The sequence below is a fragment of the Sardina pilchardus genome, chromosome 5 (assembly GCF_963854185.1).
Source record: "Sardina pilchardus chromosome 5, fSarPil1.1, whole genome shotgun sequence".
In the NCBI taxonomy this organism is placed as follows: domain Eukaryota; kingdom Metazoa; phylum Chordata; class Actinopteri; order Clupeiformes; family Clupeidae; genus Sardina; species Sardina pilchardus.
The window spans coordinates 31,965,012-31,984,821 of record NC_084998.1 but is presented as its reverse complement, the minus strand read 5'-3'; the positions used below and the strand labels follow the sequence as shown (position 1 = coordinate 31,984,821).

Sequence of the window (19,810 nt, the reverse complement as noted above, 5' to 3'; positions counted from 1 at the left end):
TATATCAAAAAGTAGGTTTATGACCTGTGCAGACTACACAACACCATTCATTCTGTATTAGCTCGCGAGCGCCCTCACGTGGAACCAGAGCGGGAACCTCAACCAGTTCAGAAACCGGAAGTCTTCTTCTCTTCACGACATCCATCCGCACTTTTATTTTGCTATATGACGGAACTCTAAATAGAACACCGGAAACCTAACAAACCTCACATGCTACTCTGTAGGCTGTGTTATCGTGTAGCTAACCAATGAGAAACGCAGTCGACGGCCCAATAAGAGAAGGGCTTTTACCTAGTGCGCTTCTGTAGTTTCGAAGCTTCGCACAAGTTACCTGAACATGGACACGATTTTTCACGAAAAAGTAAGCCCCAATTTGTCATATCAGTTGCAGTTGTAATCTGTTAAACATGTTGATTATTCTTAATCTATTGGTAGGTTAGACAGTTGGCTGCTAGGTTAGCTGCTGCAGGGACATAGCCAATAGGCTAGCAAGGATAGCTTGCTTAATATGCTCTCAAACCCTATAGTACATCTTCTGTCAGTTAACCGCTAACATTAAGGTTAATCTATTCAACCTAGACCCGTTTTAACATGTTTATTGGTTGCCTATGATTCATCTCAGACTCCAACAATTTCCTCATACAACGCTAACTTACGTTCAGATCACGAGTTGCACCTTGTTCATTAAGTGTTTTCCTGATATGCATTGGTCACTGGGAATTGGAGTTAATGATTACAATTATAGACTGTGGGGCTGTTAGTTTAAACATAATAGGGGATGAAGTATGTGAATTTACGATATTGTCATCTAAGCCTAGTAGCCTACTGCTTGGCGACTACAACTCAAATAATTACAGTCCTGATTGCATGGCAGATATGATAATTTGTTGCGTTGTATTTTGTCCAAATTCATTAAGTTCAGAGTCTTTTTTTTTGTTGGTAAACAGCAGGAGGGCTCGTTATGTGCCCAACACTGCCTGAACAACCTTCTACAAGGAGAGTATTTCACGCCAATTGAACTGTCATCAATTGCTCATCAATTGGATGAGGAGGAGCGGATGAGAATGGCAGAGGGTGGTGTAGCCAGCGAAGAGTACAGAACTTTCTTGCAGGTAGTTTCCAGCTCTTTTAATCTATTAGCTAATGGTTATTGCTATTGGTGATTGCAATTTGTTTATATTCTTTTCTGTCCTTCCTAGCAACCCTCTGGCAATATGGATGATAGTGGGTTTTTTTCGATTCAAGTAAGTTATGAATTCCCAGTTTTACTCTCACACAAGTCCCTATTTACTCCTTTTTTTATTTTTTTGTTTTAATTTTTGTTCTGTGATTGTTACTCTGAAGGTAATCAGTAATGCTCTTGGAGTATGGGGTTTGGAGCTGATCCTCTTCAACAGCCGGGAATACCAGCGATTAATGATCGACCCAATGTAAGGACAGTATTTGTGATATTGGCTATACAGTATATGGTATTTCTGATGTTGTTGCAAAAACATGACTGGAAATAGAGCTCGACTATCCTGCCCCTCCTCCGAGAGAGCTTAGTTTCCGAAAGTAAGTTTCTCATTAATTTCTCCAATTGCCATCTGGAAATACAAAGAGTTTTAGGCCATGCCCCAGCTGCAGCTGGGGAACACTTTAGCAACATTTCCAGAAAGGTACTGACTCGATTAAATTCAGTGGTGGACGGTAACGAATACTTAAGTAGCATATTGATGTATCTGTACTTTACTTAAGTATTTATATTTGGTGAGACTTTGTACTTTGACTCCACTACATTTCTACTTTTACTCCGTTACGTTTATGAAAAACCCTCTCGTTCCATTTTGGCAAAGCGAATCACGTGTCCAAACTGCGGCCCGAACGCACTTCAATGCGGCCCGCCGATCTGGCCCGCCACGCACTAAAGCTATCATTGGCTTTTCGCTATCTTTTTTATGTTGTGGTTAACATTACTGCAAACTGCTTAACACTCTTCTTAGAGAATGTTTACATTTACAATGTCAATATCAAAACAGCATGTTACCTAGAGATGAAAGCCTATTCTTTAATCTCTATTGCAGTAAATCTAATTTACGTGTTACTCATAACGTTACTCATAACGTAGGCCTAATTGGGAAGGTGTGAGCGTGCATGAAAGGGAGAGAGTGCATTGTTGATAACTATATCGTTTTATAAACTAGAGGGCAGCCACTGAGTGGAGCCGGCAAGAGTCTAAAAGTGACAGTGCACCATTTATAAATGAATTAAAGAGCATCATATTTACCGTAGTAAACGACAACAAAATTACTTTGTCTTTATTATCATAATATCATATTTTTCTTTGTGATTGAAGAATGTGTCGTAAATAAATAAATGTTCTTCCTAAATGCTAGGGGGAAGGAAGTATTTGACCCCCTATGTAACCCTATGGGGATTTAACACATAGGGTTAACATAGGGGCAGGCAGATTTTTATTTTTAAAGGCCACCTATTTCATGGATCCAGGATATATGCATCCTGATAAAGTTCCCTTGGCCGTTAAAATAGCCCCACATCATCACATACCCTTCACCATAGCTAAATATTGGCATGGTGCTTTTTCCAGTAGGCCTATTAGCCTGTTTGATTTGCATTGAGCTCAATGAGCATCAAACAGGCTAATAGGCCTACTGGAAAAAGCGCCATGGCAATCTGTTTGTTTGCAGTTTGCATTTTTTTAATAAGGCATTAAGATCAATTGTCAATTGATGATTTTATATTCCTCTTTTTAGGCAACTTTAGCATGGTATCAAATACATATTCTCTTCTAATGCTTTGTGCTTATACTCTTTTAAATAGACAAATGTAAGAAACTATTTGAAGAGTGGCATTATTATTTCACCTTATATAAGCTGATTTAGCAGGAGCTTTGATGTGAAAATGATAAATTATAACTATAATTAAGCCTTTAGAACCATAATTCATTGAAGTACTTTTACTTTTAATACTTAAGTATATGTGAAGGCAAATACTTCTATGCTTCTACTTAAGTGAAACTTCAAAGTGGGTACTTTCACTTTTACTCAAGTAATATTTGACACAAGGCATCTATACTTTCACTTAAGTACATAATCAATGTACTTCGTCCACCACTGATTAAATTCATTCTGGACTCTCTATCAGACCACATAAAGACCTGGGGATACTTCGGTTTGACTTTAGGGACCCTCTACTCACTACCACGTACAGATGGTACGGGTTGAGAATGCTCCTTTCTTTCCCGCACATCGGGAGTCCCGAAGCATCGGGACTTTCTAATTAAAACTGCAACCGCAAGGGGGCAACATAGACCGCCCTAATAATATGAAGGTTCGGCTCATGGAAAAACCCGAGGACGCCGGTGACAAGCGGAGAAAAGAGACATGACGCTCGGCATGTTAGATTGCAGTTTTCGAATGTTTTACAGCCTACCTCACAGCTCTCTCACTCGACGTAGCCTATAACTCAGTCAGTCCAGCAGAGATGCCAGAGCAACGTTTTGGTCAATGGAGAGGGAGAGAAATGCTCCGCATATCCGTCTCATTTAATCATTAAAATGAAAGTGATGACTGGCGAAATTAATCAAACGACGTTTCAATAAACCATTGTTGAAATGAATGAAAATGGTTTTAGAAAATCGCCTATAGGCCTATCAGAAGGAAATAGCCTTCAATTCAACCTGAAATACTCGAAAGGCAACCTTAGATTAATTTATGAATTCATTACGGTTACAAGACCGCATTTCCGTGAATAGGCTATTATTGTCAATGTCAAGGTGAAGACGAAAGAGATGGACAAGATGGACATTTTGGTGATTCATTGTAGGCCCTAACCATCGACTAGCAGGCCTAGCTCCGCAAAATAAGTTTCCAGCAACGTATGCATCGTATGCATGTTCATGTTGATTCAGAGATAGGCATAGACTACCATAGGCTGCTGGGCGTCAAGCTATATGACAGCATTTTATCATGTGGTGAATTAATAACTAACGTCAGTTTAACATGTCAGAACTTTTGATCGGCGTTTCAACTCCATGGTCCGAATAAAGCAGAACGATGAGTACAATCGAACTGTGGCGCAACTGGTTGAAGCACATGCGTCGTACGCTAGCGACCAGGGTTCGGATCTCACTCGAAGAACATCTCCGGAACCCATCAAGAGGAAAGTCATCGTTTTGTTAAAAAAATGAAAGATTTTCTGTTTTGCGATTTTTTTTCTGTTTGCGATGTCTGCTGAAAAGAAAAGTTAATATGTGAATTCGTGGTTCAGTGCACACTCACACACATTTTTACATTGACATAGTGTCGGGCTCAAGTGCACTGTTGAGAGAGAAGAGGGGGAGGCAGTCGTCCTCAGTGCCGGTAGGCTGTAATGTAGTGAACTGGTTAGACGAGTGTGGGGGAGGGGGAATGATCGCACAAGACAATTGCTCTTCATGAAATGGATCTCACAGACGGCTGTCGATTTTTAAATGTAGCCTACTACACCACTTGCGAAATCGGACGTGGCACATAGCCTAATTATTAGGCTACTGGATTTAATATAGCAAATCCATGGACTTTGTTCATCCTATATATACAATAAGTATAAAATCCGACAATCCAAAACGATAACGAGATCTCCCAGAAACGAAACACAAGTTTGTTGAGTAGCCTAGTCCTTCCAACAATCTCAGCTTTTGCGTTTGGTAGATAAAAGGCATCCTGTCCTGCTGTATTCCAATGAGAAAAAAAAACATCCACAAGCTATAGGGTCACGGTAATGCAGCATGCATGAATCTCTCTCTCTCTCTCTCTCTCTCTCTCTCTCTCTCTCTCTCTCTCTCTCTCTCTCTCTCTCTCTCTCTCTCTCTCTCTCTCTCTCTATCTATCTATCTATCTATCTATCTATCTATCTATCTATCTATCTATCTATATATATAGAGCTGGCTTAACAAAGTTTTATGCGTTATAACGCACAAAACTTTGTTAAGCCAGCTCCATACATAACAACAGCTGCCGCGCGCATCCCCGGCCCCCATTTGAACTAAGGGCAAACCCATTCATTCGTGCCCAAAAAATTATTGTCAGTAAGGATAGGTCATATTACCAAATGGCGAACCTCGAAAATTATTTAGGATATAGAGCCGTGTCCATTACGCACTACAGTTACTTTTTAGGCTACTGTTTTATTTGAGTGTTTTTGTCTACCATGGCAAACATAGTTGAAACGTTCGCTCTAAACTTATGTATTTCCAATCGGCTTTCACAATCAGCTACAGCTGCGCTGATGATCACCATGAAAACTTGCATACAGAACTGCTTTCACTTCCCCGAGTCGCGAACGCAACATGCACAACAATATACCGATATTTAGCAAACACATATTTCCAGCTCTCAAAACCGATGAGGTCCAGATCTCAGTGGCCTCATAGCTGCCTACAGCCATGCATAGTAAGCCTAATGATAGCCTTGCCAAATAAGTCATCAGTCACACACCCCTAATCGCGGCGTTGACCTGTTCCTTTCACACTGAGCCACGATGAAAACAACCTCCTTGGCGGAGATAATAATTAGGCCTATCAAATTAAAAGGTAGGCTACTACTACACTACGACAGGTATACTTGTGTGATCACGCAACACAAGAGAGCATTTAGCGATGGGACAGTTGTGAATGAGTGCTTAACACCCTGGAGTCTAAATATCCCCCGTGGGATTTGAAAAACTGTTCCAAATCTCAATCTCTGCTTTTATCATATTATAGAAACACCAGAAACCTTTAATCAACTCGTTTTCAAATATATAGCCTATGTTTTAAGAGAATATGGCAATGATAATGGCACTTTGTAAAAACAATAAATTCTTAGGATTTGTCCTCTCACCTGCAGCAGGCCCATCCAAAAGCCCATCCACCTAATTTGCATTTGAAAGAGCCAATCACTAAAGTGACACATTTAGTCTGGAAAAAGTAGCAGGCTAGCCTACTTTATGAGTTTTTTTGACCCCTCTAATAAATTGCCTATATGCCTACTACGATATGGAGGAAGGGCTGCCTGACTGTTCCCCCTAAGAGTTTTTTCATAAGATAAAATGTTTACGCTATTTAAGTTTAGGATTTGGTAGACAAGACAACCTCGGAAAAGTTATTCAGATAAACATTTTTTTATTAAATTAAAGGAAAGAAAATGTATCGCCGGGGTTTCGGGGCTTGCGAAGGCATTCGTTGATCTTATCGATGCAATTGCGGCCACTTCTCCCCATCGTAGGAATATGTTGTTGTGTGGTAGTGCTTGCTTGCCCTTCGATCCATCCCAGTTGGTGGTTTTGCACCAGGCTGTGTAGTGCTCCTTGGAGGTGATGGCTCTGAAGAGCAGGCATCCGTATCTACCAACTTGGCCGCGACTCTGTTGGTGAATCCGAGCATGTTGTTCTGGGCCAACAGCAAGCAAGGTCACAAGCAGTTATGCTCGAAAATTATCATAATAACAGACACACCTAATTGTATGTTTAAACACATCAAATTAGCAAGCATTTCCTCCCGATAGCAGCAACGTTTGCTTTCTTTTTCTGTCGGTCCGCGGTTGCTTAGTCAATTGCGCAGCAAATTATCAGATGAAGCCCCGGACCTAATTTCACTCCATGTCTCGCGGACCAGCAGCAGCCTCCACGTTTCGCGGCCCATAGTTTGAGAAACGCTGCATTAATGTGTCATTAGGTTGTAGGCTATATGTTTAGTGTTTTCTTTGTGTGTTTTTCATTGTAGTGTGTGTGTATTGAGTAGTTCCTTAAAATACGGAACAAAGAGCGTCCCGTATCTGTTCAATACGGAAGAAGATTTTAACTATTACTTATATATTTCTTATAACGAAACGCGAAGAAAAAATACGAGGACTGACCATCTCGTTTCTCCGTGTTTCCCCCAATACCATGGCGACAAAGAGAAATAAATATGATTTGACATTTAAGCTGATTGTTGACCAATTTGCCACACAATTTGGGAGAAGCAGCGGACAGGAGCGCCACCACAAGCAAGCACTTCTAGCCCAAATTAACATGGCAACGTTGCCTATGACTAAAGTGTCTAAGTAGGCTAGTCCCACTAATATTACATTTGATTGGTAGCATGTTTGTAGCGTGCCAGTTTACCCATCCCCTACATCAAAACAGCTTAGAATCAATCAAAGAATCAGCTGTGTCGGCGTTAGGCTGTTGGCGATTTTCTGTAACCATTTTCATTAATTTCAACAATGGTTCATTGAAACGTCATTTGAATAATTTCGCCAGTCATCACCTTCATTGTAATGATTAAATGAGATTAAGGAGTCGACTATTGACGGATATGCGGTCTTCATCATTAAATGCAGTTGAAATTCGGGATGAAATTTTCTGCCACCTGGTGGTTGTTTGGGTACATTGCCTTAGCCTCGAAAAAAATTGGCTTGACGGCCTGCGGGATCTCTTCGGGAGTCCTGCGGGAGAAGGTGCATTCTCAACCCGTACCCACTGTAAGTGTAATGTTGTTTGGAGCAGTAGAAGAGGTATACAAATAGCGTTTTGTAGCGGCGAAAGGACATGCCCGGTTCACTTCCAGGCTAACGAGTTTTTGGCTGAAAACGGTAAAATCGAACTTTCTCAAAACACATCCGAATGACATGATTTGATGTCAACTCAACGTATGTACTCCCAATCATCCGTAAATTGATCTAAAGTGCATTTTACTCCGGATAATCCCTTTAAAGATGAGAACTGTTCTTTTTTGGATGGCCACACATCGGTTCCGACAGTCCTGGCACCCATCTTGATTTCCAATTTCTAATGAGACGACAGGCGTGGGAAACGTTGACAGATTTTGTTTGATTTTTCCATTGCAATGGCGATCTCTACCAATCAAAGTAGTAGTTAAATCGCGAATAAAACATTTTTTTTCTCTAAACAAGGCTGATGCCCCATTAACTTTTGGCATCTCTATGAGCAGCAGGTATAATCGCTTAGTCAAGTTGTAGCTGGTTTTAAAGGGATATTCCGCCATTTTTGGAAATACGCTCATTTTCCACCTCCCCTCGAGCAAAACAATCGATATTTACCTTGTTCCCGTTCATCCAGCCATTCTGTGAGTCTGGCGATACAACTTTTAGCTTCAGCCTAGCATAGATCATTGAATCGGATTAGACCATTAGCTTCTCGCCTGCTAGCTTCATGTTTAAAAGTGACTAAGATTTCTGGTAATTTTCCCATTTAAAACGTGTCTCCTCTCAAGTTAGAAAGTGCAATAAGACCAACTGAAAATGAAACCTGGCGTTTTTCTAGGCTGATTTGACATGGAACTACACTCTCATCTGGCGTAATAATCAAGGCAACTTGCAAACGTGCCATAGGCGCAGTGATATCGTACGCAGCATCTGAAAATAGTCCCCATAGACAACAAGCAGTTGTAGTGCCAGTAGTTTGCAAGTTGCCTTGATTATTACGCCAGATGAGAGTGTAGTTCCATGTCAAATCAGCCTAGAAAAACGCCAGGTTTCATTTTCAGTTGGTCTTATTGCACTTTCTAACTTGAGAGGAGACACGTTTTAAATGGGAAAATTACCAGAAATCTTAGTCACTTTTAAACATGAAGCTAGCAGGCGAGAAGCTAATGGTCTAATCCGATTCAATGATCTATGCTAGGCTGAAGCTAAAAGTTGTATCGCCAGACTCACAGAATGGCTGGATGAACGGGAACAAGGTAAATATCGATTGTTTTGCTCGAGGGGAGGTGGAAAATGAGCGTATTTCCAAAAATGGCGGAATATCCCTTTAAGTCTACCATGGACGATTACAATTTTATGGCTTATTCTCCAGTTGTAGTAAGTCGGTAAGTAAGTAAGTAAGTAAGTAAAGTTTATTTATAGAGCACATTTAACCACAGCTCACGCTGTCCAAAGTGCTGTACATAGCGCTAACAAATAATAAAATAGAATAAAATAGAATAGATGAGCAAATAAATACATATACAGAACAGTGATTTAGGCTGAGATGACATCAACAGACAACACTTAATTACAGACATAACAGGATAAGACAATTAATGCACAGGGAAGGCCAATGTAAAATGTGTATTTGATTTGAAAAAGGGTTATTAAGGGGGCATTTCTGATGTCAAGTGGCAGTTGGTTCCACAGCTGGGGGCCAGCAACAGAAAAGGCACTGCCACCTTTTTGCTTTAGCCGGGCCCGTGGGACATGGTGGAGGCCTTGGCTGGAGGATCTGAGGGACCTCAGGGGTATTTCACAAAACCTAGATCATCGATTAAGCTGGGATTTTTTGGTTATCCTGGATGAATTTACCCTTGGCTTGTTTTCAGAAAAGAGATACATACATAAGTTGCCATGGGAATGTATTCTCTGAAACTAGCCTGGTACTGACCAGGCTAACAGCCAAGCTAAGTTAATTCTAATGGTAATTCCATTATCTGATTGGTTCAGCTAGCTATCATTCTACTTGCATTTACTCGCAAAACACAACAGGAAGTCTGCCCAATACCATATGGATATCATTTAAATTATGGTGGCCTCATAATTAATAACACACTTGTCGTTTGCTTCTTTTTTTGATAGAGGTTTGATGAATAGCCTAATGTACTTAGTTGATTGGAAGTGGAGGGGACATTTTTTTTAAGGTGTTTTCAACTCATTTGGTTTTAAGACAAAATAAAGATATATATAGTCATACTTTGTGCATCTTTGCGGTGGCAAGCGCTTTTTTAATAACTTTACGTGCGGAGACAAGGAAGCTCTCACACGTGGGTGCATATGTAAATTTGCATTCAGTTGGTCTGCCACACCTACTCCCGCTATGTAAGAGAAATAATCATGATTCCCAATCAAAAAAGTAAAACTTTACCTCGTTGTTGGTCTATATCAAAAGCGGTTGTTCACCTTGTGTGCAAAGACGCTATTTTTCGTGTCTTTTGATTCCAACCCTGAGTTATTTGGGGGAGAAACGAGAACGTGCACACATTCCGAATAACTTACACCTGGCTTGATATAGTCGCTCCTATTCATCCTGGATTAGCGTTAGTGAAACGAGTTGAGCAAGGATGACTAGACAACGCTATGCCAAACCTGGCATTATCCCTTATCTCAGATGTCTTAATTCTACTTTTGTGAAATACCCCTCTGGAGATGGAGAAATGGTACTGAATTCTTACTTCTGGAATCAGCTGTGGGCAGGACTGTCGAGCTCTATGGACATGATTGAGTGAGGCCTACAGTTTTCTGTGTGTTGTGGCACAAGCTGATCCGAGTACAGTTTTCTGTGTGTGTACTGTGGCACCTGCTGATCCGAGTCCTGCTCTGACTAGGTTGGTTTTGCTTCATCATGTTTCCTTTAAAGGGGACATATTATGCAAAACTCACTTTTTGCGGGCCTTTGTGTTCATATTTGGGCCTCTACTGTTCTTATAAACACTCCAAATGCGAAAAAAAACATCCATCCGTTTTCTGTAGGTCAGTAGAAAGACTTTGGTGTCAAGAATAGTATGCTGCTGTGAGCCATTTGGATGGCTCCCTTATTGTGATGTCATACTAAGGGAATTTGCATAGACCAACCCTGGCACCAGGGTCTATCATATGTGGTTGGACACCGGCTCTGTGTGAAACAAGCAGCGTAAACAGTACCAGAGCCCATTTATGGAGAGCCGGTCCACTTGCTATTAACTCCATTGTACCTGCATTGTACCTGCAGTTCCACTAGGGACGATAACGAGCAAGTGATCTAACAATGGGGGTCTATGGGGCTAGATGGCTAAATTGGTCTGTTTCACCTGATTATCATTAAAAATCGAAGATTGGATTTTAGTTTCTGCAAGCTCAATATGGGTTATAGGTCGAAAGTTGAATGAACAATTAATAAAGGCCCTTTGGTTTCTCACAGGCTTGGTCGTTGTTGCCCATAACACACTAGCACCCTGCTAATGAATGACGTCATTGACACATTTGAAAGGCTTTTTAGAGCAATTAAGGGACTTAAAAAATCTAATACACAGCTGTGTGTATTTTCCTTGACCCCCCCTTTCACATGCAATATTCCGATTTCTACACAAAAAATTACACCCAGAGAAAAGTGGATTTTAGGAGAAACTCCATTCACCTCCATTCATTCTCCACTTGCTCGCGATCGCCCTCTAGTTGCAGTACCATGCGGAAGTACTCAGCGAGTGGTCGTTCTCCCCTTATTAGACATTCTCTGACAGTACACACAGCCGGAGGCGTGGCCAGCAACAGCTTATTTGCATAAAAGTGACAGAGCCCTTAAACGGCTCAATTTGGAAGAGACCGAAACTGGCAAGAATAGAGCTGGTGAAATCTCTTTATGTGAGAGTGATTTTGTGCAAAGGACTTGATGAACATGTTTTGTATAGCCCATAGACCAATTCTAACTTAAAAAGAGGTATAATATGTCCCCTTTAAGGTGTACATTAGGGTGGTCCTTATTTTTTTTTTTTTTTAAAAGTTCATGCTCTCACCCCACCAGTATGTTGGAATTGAAACAAATGGGCAAAATTGTATAAATATGAATCAATATTTAGAGGTTGCTCAAGACCTTTGGGGGCAATTGCTCTGTCGCTAGTTTGGAGTTTAATGTGGTTTTAAACTCCAACTCCAGTTTAAAACCGTGTTAAACTCCAAACTAGAGACAGAGCAATTGCCCCCTGAAGTTCAACACATTTGCGTATTATGTGATACGCCATAAAGCAACTGAATATACTTGACAATATGGCAGAAGCTGAAGTGGCAAGAGTAAAAGAGGAAAAAGAGGAAAAGTGATGAGGAAACCTCAGAGACTCAGCAGTCCAATGCATTTTCTTGCCCATTTTTAATCAACTTAAGTTCAAAAGACATGGCCATGATTGTGTTAAATTGTTCTGTTGTTTTTAATTCTGTGTGCTGCTTGAATAACTTGCCTTTCCAGATTAAAAGTCCGTACTAATTAAGAAAGGCATGTTAATAGTCTCTAAAATATGGGTAGCTTCCTTGGTAAATCGTTGTTCAAAATTTGCATGCTTTTAAAACGCACCTCTTTTTTTTTTCTCGCGCTTTCTCTGAGGTACTGTAGCCACATTTGCTCTGCTGCCAGCTTGTATCTTTACATCGCCCAAAATGCTTGATTGCATTGTATTGTCCACATTTGTAGTCAGCATTTTCATTCAATGAATCTTTTATAAATTACAATTATCGTCGGGCCCTCCTTGTTGCCACCTTCGGTATCGCCCGCCATTCAGTCAATTAAAGTGTAACTCCGTCGAAAATTTACCAAAGGGTATTTTTCTGAATGAAAATGCATCAAATAAGCCTTAGAGACAGTATTTTTTTTTTGTTGATCAAGCACTACAGAGCTAGCATCGTTATAAACTAGAAACCCAAACCCAAACCCAAAATCACAAACAGTGGATTAGCTAAGGGCGGTGCTCAAACGTTGCTCAAATATGGCTCAAAACAGCACCAAACCTTGTCTCTATTTTGCTCTGGGTCCCTACACATAAACAAAGCGCTAACAATGTAGTTCGCGAACCTGGAGTTTATAATAGAAAACTTTTAAGTTCAGTTACCAACGGCACCCCTTCCAGTTCCTCTCGAAGGAAAGTCTGTATCTGTCCATTATCGAACGCAATGCACAATGACGGAGCCCATTTAAGATTGCGTTTGATAATTGACACATGCAGACTTTCTTTCCAGAGGAGCTGAAAGGCAATATTGCTAGTTGAAAAATGCTATTTTGAAAGCATTTGGCTCATCGGCCTTCGCTAATCCACTGTTTGCGATTTTGGGCTCTAGTGTATGCCGTTGCTAGCTCTGTAGTGTTTGATCAACGATAAGTACTGTCTTCATGGCTTATTCAAGCATTATCACACGAGTGGGAGTGGTGTTGTTGGCCAATATCGCCACGGCTGTGGTTCGCCGCAGGCACGAAGCCGAAGGCTTACATATTTGAGATTGACTTAAATTGAAGAAGACATTGCTATAATGTATTGCAATTCTACGTCTCTGCAATTCTTGCCACGTGAGCTATCTTTTTTGCCATGGTAATTTGTGTGTAATTATTTGTTCTCTTTATTCTTTTTTTAGAAATGAGAAGGCTTTCATATGCAACTACAAAGAACATTGGTTCACAGTGCGAAAACTTGGACAGCAGGTACTACCACATGTTGGCATGTTCCAAATTTACTTTTATGCATAATCCAGTAAATCAAATAATTTGTAATCTTGTGATTTCTGAAATTCACACATTTAAAGGGATATTCTGCCATTTTTGGAAATAACCTAATTTTCCACCTCCCCTCGAGCAAAACAATTGATATTTACCTTTTTAATGTTCATCCAGCCATTCTGTGAGTCTGGCGATATAACTTTTAACTTCAGCCTAGCATAGATCATTGAAACAGATTAGACCAGTAGCATCTCGCCTGCTAGCATCATGTTTAAAAGTGACTAAGATTTCCGGTAATTTTCCCATTTAAAACGTGTCTCCTCTCAAGTTAGAAAGTGCAATAAGACCAAATGAAACCTGGCGTTTTTTCTAGGCAGATTTGACATGGAACTACACTCTCATCTGGCTTAATAATCAAGGCAACTTGCAAACGTACCATGGGCGCAGTGATATCATCTAAAAAATAGTCCCCATAGACAACAAGCAGTAGTAGTGCCAGTAGTTTGCAAGTTGCCTTGATTAGTACGCCAGATGAGAGAGTAGTTCCATGTCAAATCAGCCTAGAAAAACACCAGGTTCCATTTTCAATTGGTCTTTTTTTTGTGAACAATTGTTTTAATTTTGTAATAATGCACAAATCAGTTACATCACATACAAAGGCATAGAAACCCTCCTCCCCTTCCCACCCACCCCTCCCATACCCACCCAAGAACAAGCCCTGTGGTTAACATCTGATTGAATTAGGATTATGTTGTAAGAGTGGTAAACAAGCCTGGAAGAGGACGCAAGTTTATTTTGCCACCACGCATAGTGAGGAGGATGGTAAGAGAAATAAAAAAATCTCCATAACTCACTGTTACAGAATTGCATCAAATGGTTGCATCTTGGGGTCACAAAGTCACCAAAACAACCATCAGGCGCTATCTACATGGCAACAAGTTGATTGGGAGGCATGCACGGAAAAAACCCTTTCTCACTCAAAATCATAAGCACAAACGTCTGGAGCGGTACTGGGCCTTAAACTGGGACTGTGTGCTTTGGTCAGATGAGACAAAGTTAGAGCTTTTTGGTAACAAACACTCTAAGTGGGTCTGGCGTATCAAAAAGATGAGAATGCAGAACAGCACCTCATGCCCACTGTGAAGTATGGGGGAGGATCGGTGATGCTGTAGGCCTGTTTCTCTTCCAAAGGGCCTGGGAATCTTGTTAGGGTGCATGGCATCATGAATGCTTTGAAATACCAGGACATTTTAAATCAGAATCTGGTGGCCTCTGCCCGATAGCTGAAGATGGGTCGTCACTGGGTCTTTCAGCAAGATAATGACCCTAAACATATGACCAAGTCTACACAGAAATGGTTCACCAGACACCGTATCAAGCTCCTTCCATGGCCATCTCAGTTCCCAGACCTCAATCCCATTGAAAACCTGTGGGGTGAGCTGAAGAGGAGAGTGCAGAGGAGAGAACCCAGCAGGTCGTTGGATGATTTGGAGATTTTGTGCAAAGAGGAATGGTCGAAGATCCCTTCTGTTTTCTCTAATCTTGTGACACATTATAAGACAAGATTTGGTGCTGTTTTATTAGTAAAAGGGGGTTGTACAAAGCATTAACATCAGGGGTGCCAATAATTGTGGCACACATGATTTGATGTAAAATAATTATTTCTTAATGTGGGATTTTTTTGCTTCTAAATAAATGCACTTGTATTAAAGGCTGGATTTTACGTTTTTTTAATTGTGGTCCTATATTATTTGGGAAAAAAATGAATTTATTAGAAGCTAAAGAACACATCTTAACCAGGGGTGCCAATAATTATGGAGGGCACTGTAGTTGACTGGAGGCATAGTGGATGATAACTGACAGTTGGAATTGTTGAACAGTTAAATAGTTGAGTAGTTTCAATGGTTAAATGATTTAATAGTGTATTATTGCAGTGAGGACTTTTATTTTGAAAGTTGTGGACAGAGGAAGTAGTGAAACAGGATCTGTAGTCTTAATGAGATTGTATGCTTAAAGCCTGAGAGAGAGAGATCTGCTGCACCTGGACTGGCCACCTGGCATAAGATTCTAATTGCCCTATTATGATGTCATAATCACAATGTTAAGTCTATGGGGGAAATTGTAATTGTAATTGTAAAAGTATAGAAGTTACAAAGTTGAAAAATACAAAGCACCTGACCTATGACCTATGTAACAAAGTTTTAATGAACTTTCTACGATAAACGGTTCAAGCTGAATTGCGTGCGTTAGAAGTAGTGGAATAATAAGAATACTTTGGAAGAACAGTATGGTGCATTTTCATGCACTATAATAAGAAGCCTAGGAAGAACAGTACAGTGCATTTTCATGCACTGTAATAATAATAAGAAGCCCAGAAAGAACAGAACAGTGCATTTGCATGCACTGTAACTAGAAAAGCACTCAGAGAGCGCAGACCTCCGCCTGCATTGTTCTTCCTAGGTTGTCATACATTTGAACCTAAACTATTCAGATCACCACCACATGGCCATACCATGTCATTACACCACTAAGCTAAATACATAAACGCCGACGGAATCCCGACGGAATTACAAATCACTCCCAAAATTCAATCGTTTCTTCCTTGGGTCATGTCTGACCTTCCCTGAAAATCACATCGAAATCCATCCATCACTTTTTGAGTTATCTTGCTAACAAACAGACAGACAAAAAAACGCCGGTCCCCGATGAAAACATAACCTCCTTGGCGGAGGTAATAATGATTATCATAATGATTATTTGATGGGGGGTGGGATGGGGCTATGTGTAGGTGGGCCCTATGGCCCCAAAGTCCCAAAGACCTAAAATAAGCCTACTTAAAGAGAAGCTATGCAGGATTGGCGATTTCATCTCCGGTTTCGGTTTCGCTTTTCGTTTTCACTCGTTTTATGCTTGCATATTTCTCTGCAGAGCTTCCCCTACAGCTTTGGTGTGTATATTTATACATATATAGGCTATATATATATATTTATAAATTGCAAGCGTGATTCTTTTTGTTCCTTAGGCATCTCAGACCTCCAGATGTAAACAAGGAGCGACCGCCTCCTGCACAAACTGCTAGGTTGCAATAGCGGATAGGGACACTGGGGGCGGGAGGAAATATTACTGTTTTCGATCAAATTGGTCAGTCAAGCAAAACGATTTCTAAGCGATTTATGACTATGAAAAAGTTGCATAGGGTCTCTTTAACTCAACTCCCAGTGTTTTCAAGGCTTCAAGGTTTTATTGAATGCTACCTCTGACTTAGAATGCATTACTTTGCACTTCTTTTCATTTTAGAATTTTAAGAGCAATAAACATACATTGTAATGTTAAGAAATTCATGTTTTATTTTTACTCAGATATGTAAATCAACATGTATATATAGTTATTAGTCAATTTGTCAATTGGGGAGATAATCGAATCGAACTGAAAAAAAAAGAATCGTTAGATTAATCAATGCATCGAACAAATAATCGCTAGATTAATCATTTAAAAAATAACCGTTTATCCCCTCCCTAGTACATGCCACCATTTTATGAAATCATGCTATTCATATTTACCGTTATTCAGAGTATTATACAGTCCCTTCCAAAAGTATTGGAACACATGCTAACGTTCACAATATAAAATCATCTTTTGGAAATCGATCTTAATGCCTTAAATGGAAAAAATCTGAAAATATTCAACCTTTAAGGATCAATTTTCTTTGTGAATGAATAATGTATTGTAAATAAATAAATGTTTTCCTTAAAATACAGGCGTCATAAGTATTGGACTGCCTATGTGTTAAAATTCCCATAGAGGCTAGCAGATTTTTATTGGTTTTATTTTTTAAATGCCAGTTATTTCATGTATCCAGGACACAATGCACCCTGATAAAGTCCCCTGGGCCTTAGGAATTAAAATAACCCCACATCAACACATACCCTTCACCATACCAAGAGATTGGCATGGTTTTATTTCATTTTGCCTATTAGCTGGTTTCATTGTCATTGAACTTAATGCAGTTAAGAAATCACAACATGCATCTGGCAACAAGGATTCCATTCACTATGCTAAGCTAACCTAGCAGGGGCGCTGCTGGACTACGACAATACATGCACAGACACAAAAATGTTGTTGCTCACTTATTTAATACTAGGGGAGACGTTGAATAATCCAATTTCATAAAACGGTGGTGTGTTCCTTTAAGTAAAAGCTTACTGAATATGCTTGATCATTACCGTGAGACTGTGATAATTAGAGATCCCTATTATTGTTGTTTCAGTGGTTTAACCTGAATTCACTGTTGACTGGACCAGAGCTGATATCGGACACATACCTGGCTCTTTTCTTAGCACAGTTACAGCAAGAAGGTAAGCTTCTTAAAACTATGTTAACATGTTTTAAAAGTTAAAGAACAACAATGTGGCTCTACCAACTGCTACTGTTGATTTTTTGACCATTACTTCAAAAGCGCATTTGTGAGTATGTTGGATGAGGATACTGGCTCTCAGTCTGCACTCTAATTCATCCGTAAAGTGTTCTATTGGGTTGAGGTCAGGACTCTGTGCTGGCCAGTCAAGTTCATCCACACCAAACTCTGTCATCCATGTCTTTATGGACTTTGCTTTGTGCACTTGTGCACAGTCATGTTGGAACAGGAAGGAGCCATCCCCGAACTGGGCTTGGCCCCAAGTGAAAGGAACTCTGAATGCTTCAGCATTAACCAAGAGAATTTGGACCATTCCATGCTCCCAACTTTGTGGGGACAGTTTGGGGATGGCCACTTCCTGTTCCAACATGACCGTATATCTACTGGCATACTTCCTAGTGAAATTAATGTGAAAATACGAAGAAAGAAATCATGAGACACAAATGCTGACCTAAGACGCATGCAAACATTATCACATCGTACTTTCCCAGATTTGGGTAGCCCAGACATATGGAAGATATGGCATGTATAGATGGTCATTGCAATGACCTAGATAACTAATTTATCTTATTATTCTTAGATTAACTATTGTTTTTAGATTAATACAGGTGATCACTACTGCATAATTTCATTCTTAAATGTACACTATTTTTGATCTGTTTGTGCTGTTCATTTATTGCAGTAGCCTATCATCATAACCATTCCACATGTGCATGGTTACAGTTCTGAAGTGCAAAATGGTTTAGGCTTTCTTTTCAAAATACACCAGATTGATGTATTTAAACATGAAAATATATAAAATGTTCTTGTGGAGGAGCATGTCCCCGGACACCCCTAGGAGGGCATGTGCCCCTGTGTAGCTTTAGGTCTAGTGACACCACTGCCACAAACGCTGAGGAAGATGGCATAGGAAAAGGCTGTGTCAGAGGCTTTGTGTTGAACTTGAGTTTGCAATCAGCAAGACGAGACTTTAATTTTGCCCTCTACGCTTTCAATTTCAGAGTAGCGGTTAGGGATGTAACGATTACCGGTGTAACGGTAACCAATGATAAAAATGTTGACGATAACAATTACCGTGTTCATTTCAAATATCATTATCACAGTTGATCACCACAGTGTGGAAACCGTGTGTTTAATTCCTCCCAGCTTCATCCGAGTCTGCTTTTGACATAGGCCTGGTAGACTAAACAAAACTGGTACCCTACTGATTCTGTTGTCCAATTGATGGATTTAACCATGATTCGGATTAGGCTACACCTGCTTTTAAAAGGCGGAACATTTTCACCGCAAAGCGTGTGCTGTCTTTTTGTTATGTACACGTTCACATTAAATCCATTTCACTACGTTATCAGGAGAATCCTTGAACTATGCGTTTTTTCCTAATATAAAACGGAATGAAAGCTTTCAAGTACTTCTTAACACTATGAGCCCTAAGATGTTGGGCATTTTCACTACCTCTCGTTAGAAGCATTTATCCTGGTCATTGTAAGTGCATTGTATTCACACATGCTACATATTGTTTTTTTCAGCAGTCTAAGCTACCCAGATCTGCCACAATAGCATGTATAAATACTTGCATTGATTTTATTTAATAAAATAATAAAAATGTGAAAAGTGTACTATACAAATTCTTACATTTTGACGTGTATCTCACCACAGCAAGCTGACCGCTCGACGTGACTTTCATGGTTGTGTAGGCCTGACTGCCCTGAAAATGGCAATATAAGAACCATGGTGGAGGTATACGTTGGGGCTGAGCAATTTACTGAAATATGTGGTGTGTGCCTTCCAGATATAAATGTCAATTTTTATTTAGTGCTGAGAAATGACTGACACTTTTTGCGCTCCATATTTGTGACACTAGCTGATCTGACCTGACTTGTTTGCGTGGTAGCACACATGACGTGCACAGATGATGATTCTCTATAATATTTTTTACTGCATTGCAATGAACAAAGTAAAGGCAAAAAAGTGTTGATTTGTCAAACAAATTTGGATGCAGTATGAGTCTTGAATTGGATACCATACAGGAGTTTGCTAGGATCTCAAAACCGTATTATGAACGTGACTTGCCATAGAGAAACACATGATAACGTTGGATTATGAACATAGGCTATTATGCCACACAAAAACATGGGGTAAGTGGAGCTAAATGAAGTTATTATTTTGCTGTCACTTCGTCTGTTTTATGGCCTAGAATGTTGTATTTGGTATCTGTGGATAGCTCTA

The 19,810-nt window shown here is 40.0% G+C and overlaps 1 protein-coding gene across 2 annotated transcripts in view; it reads left to right on the top strand.

The window, feature by feature from the left end:
- Window positions 1-211: 211 nt before the first annotated feature.
- The window catches only part of atxn3 (ataxin 3), a 41,853-nt gene continuing 22,254 nt past the window's right edge, over window positions 212-19,810 (top strand). For both annotated transcript variants that reach the window (XM_062537260.1, XM_062537261.1), the window contains exons 1-6: window positions 212-361; window positions 948-1,112; window positions 1,200-1,244; window positions 1,345-1,430; window positions 13,086-13,152; window positions 17,435-17,522. In XM_062537260.1, the coding sequence (XP_062393244.1) occupies window positions 338-361; window positions 948-1,112; window positions 1,200-1,244; window positions 1,345-1,430; window positions 13,086-13,152; window positions 17,435-17,522 (475 nt within the window). In that variant the 5' untranslated portion in view covers window positions 212-337. The remainder of the gene's footprint in view (window positions 362-947; window positions 1,113-1,199; window positions 1,245-1,344; window positions 1,431-13,085; window positions 13,153-17,434; window positions 17,523-19,810) is intronic.